Below are 19,477 nucleotides of genomic sequence, written 5' to 3' on the forward strand. Positions count from 1 at the left end.
TTTAAAGGCCCGTACAAACGGATAATCCGACCGTTTGGACAATTGTTGTCGGATTGTCCACCAACAAATGTGGGATAGCATGCTTTAAAATTGACCGCCAACAAATGTGTCTTGTCGGAATGATATGATTGTCTGTACACAAGTCCATCATACAAAAATCCAAAGTACAAACACGCATGCTCAGAAGCAATGCTAACCATAACACAACATTAGCAGAAGTTGCCCAACGGGTGGCGCTAAAGAGCTGAAAAAACAGTGTTTGTTGGCTGTCAATTCTTTGCTGGTTGTATGCAATACAGTCTACTGGAGAATTACAAGCCTATGCCAAAACTGCCCACTGCTTGCTACAATGGACTATAGCAGAGCAGGTGCAAGTACCACTTTCACCTTTTCTTTACAATGGAAAAAAAAAAAGGAAAAAGGTGACATGTAGATTTTACAACAACCTGGATAATTTCTTTAACCACTAGGGGCCTGTGCTATAGCCGAATGACGTCCTCCCCTCTGCACACATGAGCGAGCGCTGTGATCACCGAGACTTGGGTAAAAACAGATCCGAGTAAGAGGCCGGTCCCGGCCCCTTACCATGTGATCAGCTGTCAGCCAATGACAGCTGATCACGTGATGTAAACAAAGCTCGGTAATCTTTTTTTTTTTTCTCCTCGCACTGACAGCCGTTCACCGGCTCCTATGTAAGGGACATCGGTCCCCAGTGGAAGAGGCACATCTGCTTTATTAGTAACCACCAGTACCGCCTGCCAGTGCCACAGTGAACACCCGTGCAATAAAGTGCCACCTATCAGTGCCCATCACTGCCACCTATCAATGCCCACCAGCGGTGCCAGTCAGTGCCTCATCAGTGCCACCTAGCAGTGCTGCCTATCAGTCTCACCTACCAGTGCTGATCAGTGCCCATCATTGCCACCCATCAGTGCCCATCACTGCCAGCTATCAGTGCCCATCACTTCCAGCTATCAGTGCCACCTATCAATGCCACCTATTAGTGCCAATTTTCAGTGCCCACCAGTGCCACCTATCAATGCCCTTCAGTGCCACCCATCAATGCCACCTCTCAGTGTCACCTCTCAGTGCCGCCTATCAGTGCACCCAAGTGCCCCCTTATCAGTGCAGCCCATCAGTGAAGCCCATCAGGGCGGCCTATCAGTGCCCATCAGTGCAGCCTCATCAGCGTACATGAATGAAGGAGAAAAATTACTGTTTGCAAAATTTTATAACAAAATATAAAACGGTTTATATATTTTTTTTTTATATCAAAAAATAAAAATCGCAGAGATGATCAAATACCACCAAAAGAAAGCTCTATTGTGGGAAAAAAACAATACAAATGTCATTTGGGTACAGTGTTGTATGACCGCGTAATTGTCATTCAAAGAGTGAGAGCGCTGAAAGCTGAAAATTGGTCTGGGCAGGAGGGGGGTTTAAGTGCCCAGTAAGCAAGTGGTTAAAGGATATCAGGCGCCCTTCCAAGGGTAAACCAATAAACATAAGTAAAAAGAATGGCAAGAAATTACATGAACATTGTTCTTAGGGTTACAGACTAGGTGCCCATGTTTAGGAAAGTTATATTATATTCTTCACAACCTCAATGACTGCAGACATATTGGCCTCCTTCATTGTTTTTGTTTCCTGGGCCCTTTTGTAGCATAGGAAAGTCCATTGCTGTTTTGCTGGAAAATAGAAAAAAACATATAAAATTAGTTTCATTCTAAGGCCCCATGCACACGAGAAGCAAATGCAAACACATGCAAACTCAAGTTTTTATTGCGGCGTTTTGCAGCATTTTACCGCGTTTGCGGCTATCAGTGTTCATAACAAAGACATTGTAGACCCTCCCAAAGCTTTGAAAAGCAAAAACTTTTGCGTCTGAACCCAAAATTTCACGTCTGAAAAAACGAGCCTAAACCCAACTGCTTTAAAACGCAAAAAAACGTGAATGTGTGCACATGGACACATAGGATAACATTAAATGTGTTCAGGGGCAGTTGAAAAAAATGCCCAAATGCCTCTGAACTCGAGTTTACCAGCGTCTCGTGTGAATGGGGCCTTAGGCCCCATACTCACGAGCAAACATGTCTGCTGAAACTGGCCCGCAGGCCAGTTTCAGCAGACATGTTTGGTCGTGTGTGGGCGCGAGCGGGCCGAATTCCAGCAAACATTTGCCCGCCGGGCCTTTTCCCAGCAGACAAATATTCCTGGACTTGTTTTAAAACAGCCCGCTGGAATTCAGCCCGCTCGGACATGTACGGTCGTCAGTACAGACCTACCGTACATGTCCAGGCGCCCGCCGTCCCTCGCATGCGTCGAATGACTTCGACGCATGCGTGGAAGCATTTTAAAGGCGGGCCGCGCACGTCGCCGCGTCATTGTCGCGGCGACACCGCGTCATCGACGCGGCGACACCGCGGACACGCCCCGCGTATTGTTTACGCGCGGACTTCTGTACGATGGTGTGTACAACCATCGTACAGAAGCCCTCTGGCAGACATGTATGGTGAAAACGGTCCGACGGACCGCTTTCACCATACATGTTTGTCCGTGTGTACCCGGCCTTAGGTTTCATTTTGTTCACATCTGTGCAGGTAGCCACACACAAAATGTGGTGCTGTGAAGAGAGCACACAGTTATGGCAGTAGTGAAAAAGCACCAATGCGATTTCAGTGCAGACATATTTTAAAAAGGAAACTTTCAAATAAATATACTGACACAACTGCAGCACATAGATGTGAACAGGCATTGACCAGGCAAAATAAGAATTCTGCAAGAACTAGGGGGATGAGTTAATAAGAACAAATTATGGGTAACTAAGGGTTAACAATGGCTTAAAGAGGAAGTAAACCCTATTTTTTTTTTTAAATACCCTGCAAGGCAAAGGCATAATGAGCTAGGATGCATAGCATACTAGCTCATTATGCAGCGGCAGCGGCGAACAAGGAGGACTACAGGGGCTTTGATTTCAGGTAAGTGGCACATAATGAGCTAGTATGATTAGGTATTTCCCCATTTTTCGGGGGGTGGGGGGGGTGTTTACTTCCTCTTTAAAGTGGAGTCACGCCCCCCCCTCCCCCCACAGCAAAAAAATTTGAAGTCAGCAGTCACACATACTGTAGCTGCTGACTTTTAATATCAGCACACTGACCTGTTCTGGAATCCAGCAATGTCCACACCCCAGCCGATGTTTCAATCGGCTCTCAGGTGTTGCCTACTGTGCATGTGCGGAGCGCACTGCGCTTTCTTATTGGCCCTGCGGCAGGGGAAGGAGGAGGGGGGCCGAACATCCGAGTGAGATCACCTGGAAGTGGGAGCAGGTACCTGTCAAAAACAGGTACCCATTCCCCTCTCCCATAAGGTGGCAAATGTGGCACTGGAGGGGGAGGAGGCTTATAAGTGGAGCTTTCAATTTTTAGTGTGGAACTCTGCTTGAAGAAGTTTCTCCCAGCTAACAAGCTGTTCATAGAAGCCTGGAGGTAGTTGGTGATACAGGAAGCAGAACAATATGTCGTTTCATAGCACAGGCTTCAGGAACAACATTCCCAGTGAACCTGGAAAGTGTTCTGTAGACTTTGTAAGGCACTAAAATTAACTCAAATGAAGGTACATTAGAGTTAAATCCTGATTTATCCCAGGTTCACACTGGGCTGCGTGAATTAAGCTGTGCGAGTTCAGCTGAACTCATCCGATTTCACCCGATTTTACAGAGACATCTTCTGCACAGATGTCAATGTAAATCGCGGGCCGAAATCACAAAAAGTAGTACAGAAACTACTTTTTAAAATCGGTGCAGCTACGCAGATGCGGCGCCGTACTGATTAGGAGGTTGTCATTGCTGGCAAATGCCACCGATTTCACATGCGATTTTACATGTCAAAACTCAGCAGTGTGAACCAGGGCTTAAGCACAGTTGCATGATAGAATTAGCAGCTTGCTAATTGCTTATTTTGTTGCTCTGAATAGCTCTTGGTTGTAGTAAGTAAAAGTGAAAAGTTCATAAGTTTTGGCCACAAACTTACTTGTGAGGTGACTGACACAGTGACTGAAACTGTAGTAGACTGAGATTTTCTTGGTGCGGGTTTCACTTTCGGCTTGGTTCCAGAGGTAGAAGCGTAAAGCAGAGCAAATGCATTGCTGTCGGTAGTCTATGACATCAACAGAGATACACAAATGAGAAGAGAGGCACACTGACAATGTCGTTTAAATATAGTGTGCGCATGTATATATATTTAATATTGTCAAAAGAATTGGGACGTCTGCCTTTACACACACATGAACTTTAATGTCAGCCCAGTCTTAAGCCCTGTACACACGGGCCAGAATCTCGTCAGGAAAAATTCTCGTCAAGAATCTCTTTCCGCCTTTATTTATTGTCATACATGTGATGAAGAATCATTACTTAATTGATATCCTGATAAACTCAGGGGTACACATTTCTGCCGGCTGATTTCAAATGGCTATAAGTGAGAAAATGTAATCTATGAACAGAACACATCTCACCTCTCTCGTCTCCAATCCCAACAGGAAGAGCAAACCCTGCTGGTTCTTTATTTAAAACACAGAGAGAATATCACACAAATATGCATACACGCCCCCTTGTAAGGCTGTCATTGGACAGTTCATATCCAAATACATCGAAAAGTTAGAACAGTTCAATCAGAGCAGTTTCTTAAAGTCACAGAAATTAATGGTTTTCTTTCAAACGTCACACAAGTTCCTTCTTGGGTCTGTAAAAGACAGGATGTGGGGGATGGGCAAAGTCAGTTTCCTATAGAGAATCCACAATTGCTTATCCAAAGTGAAGTGTCCAGGAATGCAGGGGGGGGGGGGGGAATGGGTTAGATTCCTTTGAAACGTCCACACGAGCCTCTGCTTCTTAATTTGGAAAACAGTTCTGCTTTTCACAAAACATCAAATCCCTTTAAAACAATCTCTGATAGAACTTATCAAGGAAAATAAGCAGTATACTAAAGAAATATTAACCGAAATACACTTTAATATTTCTAATCATAACATAAAATTTTCATTTTAGTTTCACGTCTATCACACATGTCCCATTGGAAATATTTTCTCACTTCCTGTTCTAAAGAAACAACTACAACAAAAAGGAAATATCTTCTAAATGATGGATATTGTCTGGGTTTGATGGAGGTGGTTTTATTCTTTTATGGGTAAATGTTATTTGTTTAATAAAGAGGATTGATTTAATGCTTTGGCTATATATACACTATTAGCCAGATTCGCGTATGGCGGTGTATCTTTATGCCGGCGTAGCGCATCCCATTTGCACTACGCCGACGTAACATAGTGAGGCAAGTACTGTATTCACAAAGCACTTGCTCCCTAAGTTACGTCGGCGTATCGCAAATGGCCCGGCGTAACCCCGCCTAATTCAAAGTAGGCATGTAGTGGGCGGGCTTCATTTAAATTAACCGTGACCCCATGTAAATGAGGGCCGATGTTACGGCGCATGCGCGCGCATGCTCAGAATCACAACGCAAATACTCATTGCTTTCGACATGAACTTAACCTACGCCCAGCCCCATTTACGTACGCTTACGCAAACGACGTAAAATACGACGGCTGTTCCTTTGTCCATACCTTGCATGGGCTGCGCCATATTTTTGGTGGTTTATCTTTACGTCGAAAAAACGCCTTACGTAAACAGCGTATCGGACGCAAGTACGTTCGTGAATCGGCGTATCTAGGTCATTTGCATATTCGACGCGTAAATCCACGTACACGCCCCTAGTGGCCAGCGTAAATATGCAGCCAGGATACGACGGTGTAGGAGACTTACGCCGGTCGTATCTTGGCCAAATTTAAGCGTATCTGGTTTCCAGAATACGCTTAAATATACAACAGCGCGCATTCGGACTTACGACGGCGTATCTACTGATACGCCGTCGTAAGTTTGGCTGTTTTGAATACTGACTTTTTTCTTTAAAAATCTGGCACCTTTTAAGAATCCAGCTATCGGAAGTGATGTCATGACATTGCTTCCGGATTACTGGATATGATGCCGCGTACACACGACCATTTTTAATGTTCTAGAAAAAACGACTTGATTCTTGTCAAGCCTGCCTTGCCTACACACGATTGTGAAAAAAAAATGCTCGAGCAAAGCGCAGTGACTTACAACACATACGACGGCACTATAAAGCGGAAGTTCCATTCGGATGGCGACACCCTTTGGGGCTGCTTTTGCTGATTTGGTGTTAGTAGAAGTTTGGTGAGAGACGATTTGCGCTTTTCAGTCTTCGTGTTTTCCAGTCTGTTACAGCGTGATGAATGTGCTATCTCCATTACGAACACTAGTTTTACCAGAACGAGCGCTCCCGTCTCATAACTTGCTTCTGAGCATGCACGTTTTTTTCACGTCGTTAAAGTCTACACACAACCGTTTTTCCCCCAAAGTGAAAAACAACAACGTGAAAAACGATGCAAAAAATTAGAGCATGTTCTAAATCTTTAATGCCCATTTTTCACGTCATGAAAAATGCTCTGGAGCCTACACACGATCGTTTTTAATGACCATTTAAAAAAATTTCATTTTTCACGTCATGAAAAACGGTCATGTGTACGCGGCATCAGACCCGATCAAAGCTGATTCCAGCACTGTCCCTGTCTCCGGCCAGCCGGCTGGTCGATTGGGCCTCTTGGTGGGACAGGAGAGCCTGGGTGAGCCAAGGAAGGCGGTGGGGGACCCACCGCCCTTCTGCTTGTAGTAACAGCCAAGCGACTGATTAGCCACATTAGTTGTTATTACAAGAAAGCCGACCGTTGGCTCTAAACAATGGTACCGGGTGATGCCTGTAACTGAAGGCATCACCCAGGTACAACCCCTTAAAGCCGAAGGCCGCATATTTGCATTACGTTGGCATAAAGGGGTTAAGCCAAGCTACCATTTTCTTAAAATACTAAAATACTAAACATAATCCAGACAGGCAGTACTATATACTCAATGTGAACTGAATCCAAAAAAATAGAAGAAAAGCCTTTAAAGCCTCGCACACACGCACGGTTTTCTCTGCAAGAACCAGCAAGAAAACTGCTGGCAGTGCGTGTGTACGAGGCTTTGAGGTTTCGCGTCAAGAAAACTGCCCAGAATCTCGACAAGAAAAATAGAGAACCTGCTCTCTATTTTCCTCGTCGGGATTCTCGGCAGTGTTTTCCTGCCGAGAAACCCAAGAGTGTGTATACTTACCTGCCTCCATGGAAACCTGCGCATGCTCAAAATGACTTTGACGTATGCGCGGTAGCTTCCAAGTGCAGTGTAGGGTGTAGCAAGATGGCGGCGATGAATGTGACGAGTGCATGCTCGTCGTAGTCGATGACGTCACCGCATTCTTGCCATTCAAAAGAACAGCGGTTCTTTTGAATTGAGTGTGTGCACACTCGGCCGGCAAGAGATTCTTGCCAAGAATCTTGTCAGGAAAAACTATGTTTTTTTCCTGACGAGATTCTGGCCCGTGTGTACAGGGCTTAACATGTGAATACCACAATGTATAAAATAAAAAATGTGAAACGGCAGCGTTGATAAACAAAATTATTCAAACATATTAAACATGATGGGCATATCTTTGGGATATAAAGGTATATGGCCGGAAATGTGGTGAGGAGGCCTATGGCAAGAAGCAGGGCACAAGATGGTGGAGGGGTCTGCCTCAGCAAGTGAGATTGTGTTCTAGCAGGGCTGGAGTAGGGATAAGGCCTTGTAATTGGGCACCAAAACTAGCCAACCACAAAGTCCCTTTTACAACCAGACATTAGTGTAGGCCTCCTGGGAAAATCTAATTCTGCCCCATGCTATCCATATGGATTTGTCCATTTTGGGTGGAACTAGTGAAATTTTTTTATACAATATATAGGCACCCTAACAAAAGATTAATGGCCTTTTATGTTGAACAAATCCTTTATCTCACCTGAGTAGTAAAGGTTGTCATAGAAGGTACATATGCTGCAGCACGGGGGACAGCTTTACTTTTTTGAGGAGTCCTTCTTGGAGCAGCTTTGTACACGTTTGAAAGTGATATACCAGCTGCATCATTCTGGTAAACCTTAAATGATACAACAAAAAATTATGATAAAGATTTACTTTGAATCAAATTGCTCCTTGAAAAATATTAAGGCCGGGTTCACATCTATGCGAATTGAGTGCGGATTAAACCGCATCCAATACGCAGAACATTTATAAATACATTTAGGTAGATTCACAAAGAGTTAGGCCGGCTTATCAGTAGATAAGCCGACCTAACTCTGAATCTACGCCGGCGTTTGTTTAAGCGTATGCTCAAACAGAGATACGCTTAAACAAAGCTAAGATAGGCCGGCTTGCGCCGTTCTATCTTAGCTTGCAATTTTTTGGATGGCCGCTAGGTGGCGCTTCTATTGCGACCGGCGTAGATTATGTAAATTAGCTTTTACGCCGATTCCCGAACGTACGCGAGCCCGCCGCAGTCGATTAACGTTATTTCCGTAAGGCCTTAGGCGGCCTAAAGTTATTCCACCTATGAGGTGGAATAACAATGTTAAAGTATGGCCGCCGTTCCCGCCGCGAGGTTCAAATTTTTTACGTCGTTTGCGTAAGTCGTCCGCGAATCGGGAGTTACGTCGTTTACGTCCGCGTCTAAATCAATAGGCCCGTACGGCCTACTTAGCCGCAATGCGCACTGGGAAATGTAGTCGCCCGGGGCATGCGCAGTGATAAAAAATGTCAAAAAACGTGAGGTCAAGCCTCATTTCCATACAACACGCCCCCCTCCAAGTCATTTGAATTAGGCGCCCTTACGCCCGCTCGTTTGAGGCTAGGCCGCCGTAGATTCGCAGGTAAGTGGTTTGAAAATCACTACTAGCCTAGTTAATTTACGGCGGTGTAGCCTAAACAGGCTAGGCTAGGCCGTCCTAAATATAAGCCTTTCTACGCGAATCTACCTAATTGTTTTCAATGAGGCTGGTTCACATATGTGCGATGCATTTGCACTGCGCATTGCCGAAAAAACGTGTGTGTATTTTAGGCATTGTGGTGCGGCTCAGGTGCAAATTCAGGCCCATTATCTTCTATGGGTACGCAGCTGATTCGCAGATGTGTTCATTTCTCTTCAGGATTTCTCTCATTCAGCTCAATACACTTCCCCCCTCCCCCTCCCCTCTCCCAGGTCTCTAAATTCGCAGCTAATCTGCAGCTAAAATGCAGTGGATCTGCTGAACAGTTCTCTTATCTCTCTGCAGAGATAAGAGAGCTGAAATATGCACCGCACAAGTGTGAATCCGGCCTTACACTTTGGTCCTTTCGGTTAAAAGAATATTATAGTTATAGTTGCACTTATTTAGGTCCTTGAAAGCTGGCAAAAAAATCTTGTTAGGGAGATTTCCATTCACTTCCTGTGCTAAAGACATCACAGCAAGTGAAAAGTAATCTCTCAAAAGTCAGGAGAAATCCCCTCTTATGCACTGTACACATGGCCGGGAATCCTGTCAGGTTAAAACGTTGGTTTTCCTGATGGGATTCCTGGCAAGCTTGCCTTGCAAAGCCGCGCATACAGACGGCCACTCAAAAGAACCGCCGTTCTTTTGAATGGCAAGAACGTGGTGACGTCATCCACTACGACAAGCCGACACTCGTCACATTTAAAGCCGTCACCGCCATCTTGCTACACCCCACACTAACCTTGTATGCTATCGCGCATGCGTCAAAGTCTTATCGAGCATGCACGGGTTTACCTCGGACAGGTAAGCATACAGATGACCGGTTTTCTTGGCAGGAAACACTCTGCCAGGAATCCTGACGGGAAAATAGAGAGCAGGTTCTATATTTTCCCGGCCAGTTTTCCTGTTGGGAAAACTGCTAGGGAGCATACACACGGCCAGGATTCCCAGCCAAATGCTCTCCTAGCAGTCGTGAGTACGAAGCTTAATGCCGCTTACACACGACCATTTTTAATGGTCTAGAAAAAACAACGTTTTTTTTAACCCGATTATTGTTAAACCGGCCTTGCCTACACACGATCGTGAAAAAAAAAAAATGCTCTAGCAAAGCGTGGTGACGTACAACACGTACGACGGCACTATAAAGGGGAAGTTCCATTCGGATGGCGCCACCCTTGGGGCTGCTTTTGCGGATATTGTGTTAGTAAAAGACGATTCGCGCTTTTCAGTCTGTTACAGCGTGATGAATGTGCTATCTCCATTACGAACGCTAGTTTTACCAGAACGAGTGCTCCCGTCTCATAATTTGCTTCTGAGCATGTGCGGTTTTTTCACGTTGTTAAAGCCCACACACAACCAATTTTTTCGACGTTAAAAGCGACAACGTTAAAAACGACGTGAAAATTTAGAGCATGTTCTAAAATTTTAATGCCCATGCTCTGGAGCCCACACACAATCGTTTTTAATGACATAATAAAAAAACGTAACTTTTTACAACCCGAAAAAAACAGTCGTATGTACGCGACAATGGTCTAATTAAATGGTCCTTATAGGGGACAAAAAAGGGGAAGCCCAAATAATATAGGTCCACAGACTCAACCACACATATAGGAGGGGGCCACACACCCAGAAAACAGAATATACAAAAATAAGGAATGGATTTCATACAGTTATTAACCGCTTGCCGCCCGCCGCACGCAGCATGGCACGGTCAGGTAAAAGGACGTACCTGTACGTCCCCTTTAAGAAGCGGTTGTTGCGGGCATGCGCACCCACCGCGATGCCTGCGGGTCCCACGGACTCAATCACTGCAGGCATACCTGTGATCGTCTCACGGAGAGATAGAATGGGGAGATGTTAGTGTAAACACAACATCTCACATTCTGCCCAGTGACACTGTCACTGATTGTGTTCCCTCTCATCAGGAACACGATCAGTGACGTGTCACAGCGAGCCACGCCTCCCTACAGTAAGAATCACTCCTTAGGGAACACTTAACCCCTACAGCGCCACCTAGTGGTTAACCCCTTCACTGCCAGTGTCATTTTCACAGTAACCAGTGCATTTTGGTCCCAAAAATTTGTCAAAAGTGTCCGATGTGTCCGCCATAATGTCGCAGTCACGTAGTAAAAAAAAAAATATTAATAAAAATGCTATAAAACTATACCCTATTTTGTAGACGCTATAACTTTTGCGCAAACCAATCAATAAATACTTATTGCAATTTTTTTTACCAAAAATATGTAGAAGAATACGTATCGGCCTAAACTGAGGAAAAAAAAAATATTTTATATCTTTTTTGGGGATATTTATTATCGCAAAAAGTAATATATTTTTGTTTATAGCACGAAAAATAAAAACCGCAGAGGTGATCAAATACCACCAAAAGAAAGCTCTATTTGTGGGGAAAAAAGGACATCAATTTTGTTTGGGAGCCACGTCGCACGACCACGCAATTGTCAGTTAAAGCAACGCAGTGCCGAATCGCAAAAAGTGGCCTGGTCCTTTGGCTACAAAATGGTCCGGGGCTTAAGGGGTTAATATATCACTATATAGAAAAGAGGAAACAAAAAATTACCTCCAACGCAATACATTAAAAGAATTTGACAAAGTTGTCAATTGCTAAAAACAAGCCCTAACAGCACATGAAATTAGGTACTTGATAAAGTGGCACATTGCCCAGATCGGTCATAGCTAGTCGGGTACTGTAATGTCTACACTGGGTGAGGCCACAATATACAACCAAATACAATCCTTAAGGCCACTTTCACAAGGATGCCTCCATGGAGCGATCCCTGCTGAGTAGGCGCATGACAGGACCGTGTCCACTTCGCTGTGCAGAGCGGAAACAAGCACAGTCCCGCTTTCCTCCATGGGGAAATCAGATGGAAACAGACTGCCTGTCCATTTCCATCTGATCCAATCCGCCAGACAGATGAAAAATAGGACCACCATCCAACTGTTTTTTGTGGGCAGGATCGGATGGCGGCGGGTGTCAGCTGGCCTGTGTCCACTGAAATCCGCCGCTCCATAGGGGAGACTGGAGGGTCAGATCAGGTCCACCTGAAAAACTGACAGCCCAATTAATCGCAAAATGTCGCCCATAAATCACATAAATATTGTAAACCTACCTGAGCATCCCCTGCTGCAAGCAACCATGCTTTGTCTACTGGGTTGCTATCTTCCTGACTGTTTTGTATGGATAAACCATTGATTTGAATGGACAGCTGGGCTACAGCACTACCAGAGGCTGCGGTATTACATTCCACGTTCACGGAAGTGTCCTGTAAAGGAAAATAACAGTATTTTTATTTGCCTTTGCTTATATTTGTCTATTTGTTATAAAGATGGAATGTGATAGAAGAGTGTTTCAGTAGGATGGGGCAGTCTCTTGCTAGTCATTATGTACTAACCTCTTAAAGTAAAGGTAAACTTCTGTCTGTAGAATTGTAAGAGCGGAGAACTGCTGCTATATTTTTTTCTGTCATCATCTGCATGCTGATCACAGCGAATTTAAATGTGAGTGATATATTATTTTTTATTAAACGCCAATTGTTTGAACACTATTCTTTTCTCAGCACAATATAGTGCACATATTGACATTTTTTCTATTACTTTTTAAGGTGTTTTTTATTCATTATTTATTTTTTGGATGTTACCTTTTTCACTAATTCATTAATTATTTATTGTTTGCACTGGATTTTATCACGTATTATTGCAAATATTTTTTCACATAATTTATTTGGATTTTTGTATTGACTAAAATACATTTTTTAGTCATTTATTTTGGATCCCATTATCTTCACATTATCCATCCCTCACATCATGGTTGTTGATGTATGGTGGGATATAAGGAAATAGGCGTGGAACACGTTTAATTGGATACACTGGTCAAGCTTTACACATTGCTGTGCGTTTATATGTGTATTTTTTATTATTTATTAATTCGTTAATTCATATTGGTAAGCGCCACTACACCCCCCATTTTTTATATGTTGGGTACTTTTTGTGTGGCCTTGCAAAGGCCAGAGCCTCCAGTGCCATCGGAATGGGACCTCTACCTATGATGTGAAGCATTATTGCGAGGAACCAACCGGTTATGCACGGATTCCCCTTCAGTCCGGAAGATACCAATAAGGTGTTGCATCTGTGCTTCCCTACATTCAGTTTTACATGTATATCTGCAGTCTTCAGCTTTATATACTGTTTAGAAAGTTAAGATCGTGTTAGGAGATTTTCTCTTACTGATTAGCACTGCAGTGAAGCCTGGGCATACAGCCAAGACAGTTGATTGGAGGAAAGGTACACACCCCCTCTCCTCATAGGTAGAGACTTTCAGAGCTGATTATTGAATAGTTCAGGGCTCTGCTAATCTATTTATATTATAGCATTCTCCCCAACACAAAACTCAGGCTGCTTTTATAATATGTGACAAAGGACTTGCCAGGAGTTATCAGGCTGATAACAGAAGAACGGGGGCAAGAGACAGTTAAGGGATATAATGCTTTGAAGAGAGGTAACAAAACACTGCAGATATACAGTGCCTTGAAAAAGTATTCATACCCCTTGACATTTTCCACAATTTGTCAAGTTACAACCAAAAAACGTAAATGTACTTTATTGAAATTTGATGTGATGGAGCAACATTAAGTAGCACATAATTGTGAAGTGGAATGAAAATGATAAATGGGTTTAATTTTTTTTTACAAATAAATATCTTTTATGCATTTGTATTCAGCCCCCCCTGAGTCAATACTTTGTAGAACCATCTTTCGCTGCAATTACAGCTGCAAGTACTTTTGGGAATGTCTACCAGCTTTGTACATCTAGAGAGTGACATTTTTGCCCATTCTTCTTTGCAAAATAGCTCAAGCTCTGACAGATTGGATGGAGAGCATCTGTGAACAGCAATTTTCAAGTCTTGCCACAGATTCTCAAATGGATTTAGGTCTGGACTTCTAACACATGAATATACTTTGATCTAAACCATTCCATTGTAGCTCTGGCTGTATGTTTTGGGTCGTTGTCCTGCTGGAAGGTGAACCTCCGCCCCAGTCGGAAGTCTTTTACAGACTCTAACAGGTTTTCTTTTAAGATTGCCCAGTATTTGACTCCATCCATGTTCTCATCAACTCTGACCAGCTTCCCTGTCCCTGCTGAAGAAAAGCATCCCCACAACAAGATGCTGCCACCACCATGTTTCACAGTGAGGATGGTGTCTTCAGGGTGGTGTGCAGTGTTAGTTTTCTGCCACACATATAGCCGGATTCAGGTAGGGCTGCTTAACTTTATGCGGGCGTAGCGTATGTTGTTTACGTTACGCCGCCGCAAGTTAGAGAGGCAAGTGCAGTATTCACAAAGCACTTGCTCCTTAAGGTGCGGCGGCGTAGCGTAAATTGGTCGGCGTAAGCCCACCTAATTTAAATGTGGAAGAGGTGGGCGTGTTTTATGTAAATTAATTGTGACCCCACGTAAATGACGCGCTTTCCGAACGGCGCATGGACGCATGGCGCATCCCAGTGCGCATGCTCAAAATTACGCCGCAAATACTCCATGCTATCGACGTGAACGTAAATTACGTCCAGCCCCATTCATGGACGACTTACGCAAACGACGTAAAACGTGAAAAATTTTACGCGGTTCCGACGTCCATACTTAACATTGGCTGCGCCATCTTTTTGGTGGTTCATCTTTACGCCTGAAAACGTCTTACGTAAACGGCGTATCTTTACTACGACGGGCGTGCGTACGTTCGTGAATAGGCATATCTCGCTGATTTACATATTCTAGGCGTAAATCAGCATACATGCCCCTAGCGGCCAGCGTAAATAAGCAGCTAACATACGACAGCATAGGAGACTTACGCCGGTCGTATCTTCGCAAACATTTAAGCGTATCTCAGTTTGAGCATACACTTCATGTTACAACGGCGCGGATTTGGAGTTACGACGGCGTATCTACTGATACGCCGTTGTAACTGTACCTGAATCCGGCTAATAGTGTTGTGCTTTTAGGCCAAAAAGTTCAATTTTGGTCTGACCAGAACACCTTCTTCCACATGTTTGCTGTGTCCCCCACATGGCTTCTCGCAAAACGGGACTTCTTATGGCTTTCTTTCAACAATGGCTTTCTTCTTGCCACGCTTCCTTAAAAGGCCAGATTTGTGGAGTGCACGACTAATAGTTGTCTTGTGGACAGATTCTCCCTCCTGAGCTGTGGATCTCTGCAGCTCCTCCAGAGTTTCCATGGGCCTCTTGGCTGCTTTTCTGATAAATGCTCTCCTTGCCCAGCCTGTCAGTTTAGCTGGACACCCATGTTTTGGTAGGTTTGCAGTTGTGTCATCCATACTCTCAATTTTTTGGATTATGGATTGAACAGTGCTCTGTGAGATGTTCAAAGCTTGGGATATTTTCTTATAACTTAACCCTGCTTTAAACATCTCCACAACTTTATCCAAGACCTGGGATAACTGCTTACTGAATTTGTTTTGGTGTCTGACCAGGGCAAATTTATCTTCGATTTTTCAAAGCATAAATATAAAAGTTCAATGGTGGCATACCTTCTGAATGCGGCTAAGGCCTGCATTCCGGCCCTATGGAAGCCGGAATCCCCTCCCTCGATCTCGCTTTGGCTTACTAAGATAGCTGATATACATGGAAAATATTATTGCAACTATGCAAGGTAAAGAGGAGAAGTTTAACAAAAATATTACCAATTGCACCCTCTTTACTTGTTCCAAGGACTATGGCCATGCACTAGTGGAGGGGGAATAGGGTTTTTTCTATATCCCTATTTCCTCATGTTGCCCTCCTTTTTTTTCCCTCTCCTTTTCCCTTTAACCCTTTGTTTACATTTTTTTAATATATAGATTTATGTTATAGCAGTGTTTCGTTTTTTTTACCACCGTATAGTCAGGATGACAGAGACTGTTAATTTTGTTATTACAAAGCAGAGAATATGACTTTTTGATTTTCTAATTTTGTGTGACACTTTAGGAAACTATTCTTGTTTTAGTAGTATTGTATGATATACACGTAATTATTTTTTCTATGTTTGTTTGCATAAAAAGTATTTTTTTTTTAAAGAAAATAAATAAAGAGTATTAAAAAAAAATGGGAAGGTCCAGTTACAAAGTCTGTGTTTTATAACAAGACCTTCCAATGTCAGAAGTGCTCACAATAGCATCTGAGGTTTTCCCCTAAGGGCCCATTAGTACGGACGTATCCAATATACGTCTAAATAATACACAATACTTTGCTGACAGAAAGATCCTGCATAGTTACTGCATGCATGAACACCTGTGCAATATTTATATGCGCACAAGAAACTCCCACACTGCTTATTACACCCTGTCAGTCTTAATAAGTCAATGATATGCTAGTGGCAAATGCGCAGAATATCCTCTGGAAATCATTCATGAATGACTACCTAAGGTCATTAAGGACTCGGTCATCAGATTAACCAGTTCCCGACTGGCTCACGCAAATATACTGCGGCACAATGGCTCTCCTGGGCAAAAATCCCGTATGGGTATGTCCTTCCGCTTAGTGGCTGCCAGAGGGCGTGCGTGCAGTGGGGGGGCCCGTGCATGTGGCCGGTGGGCAAAATAGCCGCCGGCCACACATGATCACGTGCACAAGCGGCAGCACGGGCATTTGTGTGTGTAAACAGGGCAGAAGAGACATAAGTAGGAACAATGATATGTCTCCTCACCTAGTAAGTCACATCCCCATACAGTTAGAACACACATTTAACCCCCTGATCGCCCCCTAGTGTTAACCCCTTCCCTGCCAGTGACATTTACACAGTAATCAGTGCATATTTATAGCACTGATTGTTGTATAAATGTAATTGGTCCCAAAAAAGTGTCAAAAGTGTCCGATCTGTCACCAAATCCTGGGCTGTTCCTGAAGCCCCCACAGCCTCTTTGCAGCCAGCCATTCAGTTCACGGCATGGCTGGGGAGCAGAGACTAGAGGTCAGCTGACTGGTGAGGAATGTGAAGTGGGAGAGCCTGGAGGAGACCCCATCTCCTGATTTTGATATAGGTGTCACTGCTGTGAGCCACCACAGAGCTGGAGACACAATGAGTAAAAGTCCCCACTACAGTTCTCAGATCAGCAGATGACCTTGATCAAGAGCACCTAAGTTGGCTGATCAGCAGAATTCCCCCCAGCACTGCCACTCATCCCAATTTCCCGCCAGCACTGCCACTCATCCCATTACCCCCCCCCCCCACCAAGAAGTAAGAGAAGGAATACATGGGAGAGGAAAAGAGGGGGAGGAACAAAGAAAAAGGAGAGAAAGAATAAGAAAAAGAATACGAAAAAGAATAAGAAAAAGAACAAGAAAGACGGCTAGAGAGAGGGATAGGGGAAAAACAGGCAAGAAAATAGGATATAGAGAGAATAAAAGGTAAAGAAAGGAGAACAAAGAAAGAGTGGTACATCCTATAATGTACCATAAGGGGTTTTATTCAAGTGCGAGTGGAAGGGACTCGGAGCGCTAAATATCCCTGGGTTAGGGGTGAAAATTACTTTCTTGCCTTGGGTGCTGACAGCCCACGCTATGAACATTTTACTGTTAGGGGTCCCCACAACTTGGGAAATTTAATCAAGGGGCCACTAGTGAGGTTGAGAACCACTGCCCTAAATGAATCAGTGTAGTATAGGACCTTTGCATTGGCAGATTATTCACTTCTTACCAGAACAACTGAAAACATTTTCAGACGAAACTTTCAGGAGAATATTGTGAGGAAGTTATCAAGTCTGTAATACTTACTGATTTTCTCCAGAGATGAAGCACTGTTTCTATGGCCTTTTCCTTTGTGCTATTAGCATAAATAAAAATATGCTGGTTATTCAGGTACTGAACAATAATGTGTCGGTAAACCCTTTTCCGGTGCAAGAGCTCTTCAGCATTATTACTCTCTTGTATGATCTTCTCTATTATTTCTGAAAATAAAATAAAAATAAAGCTTGAGGGCAGTTCACGTACAACTGATATTTCCAGTTTTGGTAGATGGCAGTTAGTTGAATCACCTCTTTACGTCATTCTCTAAGCCAGAGCTTCCAGCTAAACCCAGATTGTGTGACATTTACAGGCAGGTCTCCCTTGAGTTTTAGTTTCTGGACATTTATACTTTTATTTAGGCCAATTAACACAAAGCATGCATTGTGGTGGCAATGTTAAATGGCTCTCCAGCGCACTAGAGGAAAGCACCTTCCACACACCTATGTTGAAGCGTCGGGCCTAAAAAAAAAGTACTATTTTAGTTAACCCCTTCCCGCCCCACGGCTCTTAAAGGGGTTCTAAATGGCAGGAGAAGGAGGAGGGTATTCCGATCATGTGACCACTGTGATTGGCAGTCACATCGGCCATATGATTGGAAAGCTCCCGATCGCAAGTATGCATTGGGAGCTTTCCGGTATCTGCCGGATACTGTGCTGGGAACGTGCTCTCAGCATAGTAAATTGTTTACATAGGGATGCATATAGCAGCTGCCCCGCGTTATAGCCCACCCAAAGCCCATCCACGTTATAGCCCACCCAAAAGACAGCAAATACTGTATGCGTACAGCTGGCAGGAAGAGGTTAAAGTGGAATTCCAGTCAAAGATAAGCCTAAACCTGATCCCACCCACATTCTAAGCCTATTCTAACTACCCTGTGAAAGACAAGATGCTTATACTTACCCATTCTGAAGCCGCTCTGGTCTGGTCAGATGATTGGGTTCCAGTGCTGACTTCAGTGTAGAAGAGAGGCAGCAACAACGGAAGGTGTGTGATCTGATCATGTGACTGGACCTGAGCCACCTCAAAATAGGTAGAGTATAGAGTAAGTATAAGTAGAGACATCTTTCTAGCTAAGAATGGGGGTGGGAGTAAATTTAGCCTTAGCTAAAATGTGACTGGACTTCCAATTTAAAGTAAAACTACAGGCTTATGTTTAAAAAAAAAATAAGAAACATGTCATACTTACCAGGATGTGCAGTCAGGGAAGGCAGGTAAGGCAGAGCCATAAACATAAAAAAAACAAAAAACAATAGACTTCGAGGGTCGTAGCTCGCTGACCTAGGGTTACAGAGACCCAATATATTTGGGGGGTAGGTAGCTGAAGTCCTACCCCACAACTGGGCTCCTATCATCTATGGTTTAAATCTAAGAAGCTTAATACAGAGTGGCCAGTTTAACCGCTTAAGGACCAAGCCACTTTCTGAGATTTGGTATTTACAAGTTCACTTATGCGTTCGCTTCTGCGTGCAAGCTTGTCGGGACGATGTGCTTTAAAAATATATATATTTTTTTTTCTTATTTTTTTTTTTTGGGGGGTTAACAAACACTTTAAGAGGGAGAATGAGAACCTGCTGCTAAAAAGGTACAAGCTAAATCACATATTATTATGATATATGTTATAAGATTTATAATTTATCTATTTACTGTGGAATTACTGGTTGGAAGTTATAACTTCAAATTTCAGCAATTTGTCCATTAAGCCACCTGCTTGAGTACAGTTTTTGAAAATATAGTAAAGTACCTTAAAA

At 43.5% G+C, this 19,477-nt stretch overlaps 1 protein-coding gene across 2 annotated transcripts in view; it reads right to left on the minus strand.

Moving 5' to 3' along the window:
* Window positions 1-1,398: 1,398 nt before the first annotated feature.
* LOC120927816 overlaps window positions 1,399-19,477 on the minus strand; it is a 32,048-nt gene continuing 13,969 nt past the window's right edge. The window contains exons 2-6 of one of the 2 annotated variants that reach the window (XM_040338735.1): window positions 17,718-17,890; window positions 12,069-12,221; window positions 7,935-8,069; window positions 4,029-4,154; window positions 1,399-1,688 (exon numbers count right to left, since the gene is read on the minus strand). In XM_040338735.1, the coding sequence (XP_040194669.1) occupies window positions 1,632-1,688; window positions 4,029-4,154; window positions 7,935-8,069; window positions 12,069-12,221; window positions 17,718-17,890 (644 nt within the window). In that variant the 3' untranslated portion in view covers window positions 1,399-1,631. The remainder of the gene's footprint in view (window positions 1,689-4,028; window positions 4,155-7,934; window positions 8,070-12,068; window positions 12,222-17,717; window positions 17,891-19,477) is intronic. The other variant, XM_040338736.1, reaches the window with a different exon arrangement.

The sequence above is a fragment of the Rana temporaria genome, chromosome 2, assembly GCF_905171775.1.
Source record: "Rana temporaria chromosome 2, aRanTem1.1, whole genome shotgun sequence".
Classification (NCBI taxonomy): Eukaryota; Metazoa; Chordata; class Amphibia; order Anura; family Ranidae; genus Rana; species Rana temporaria.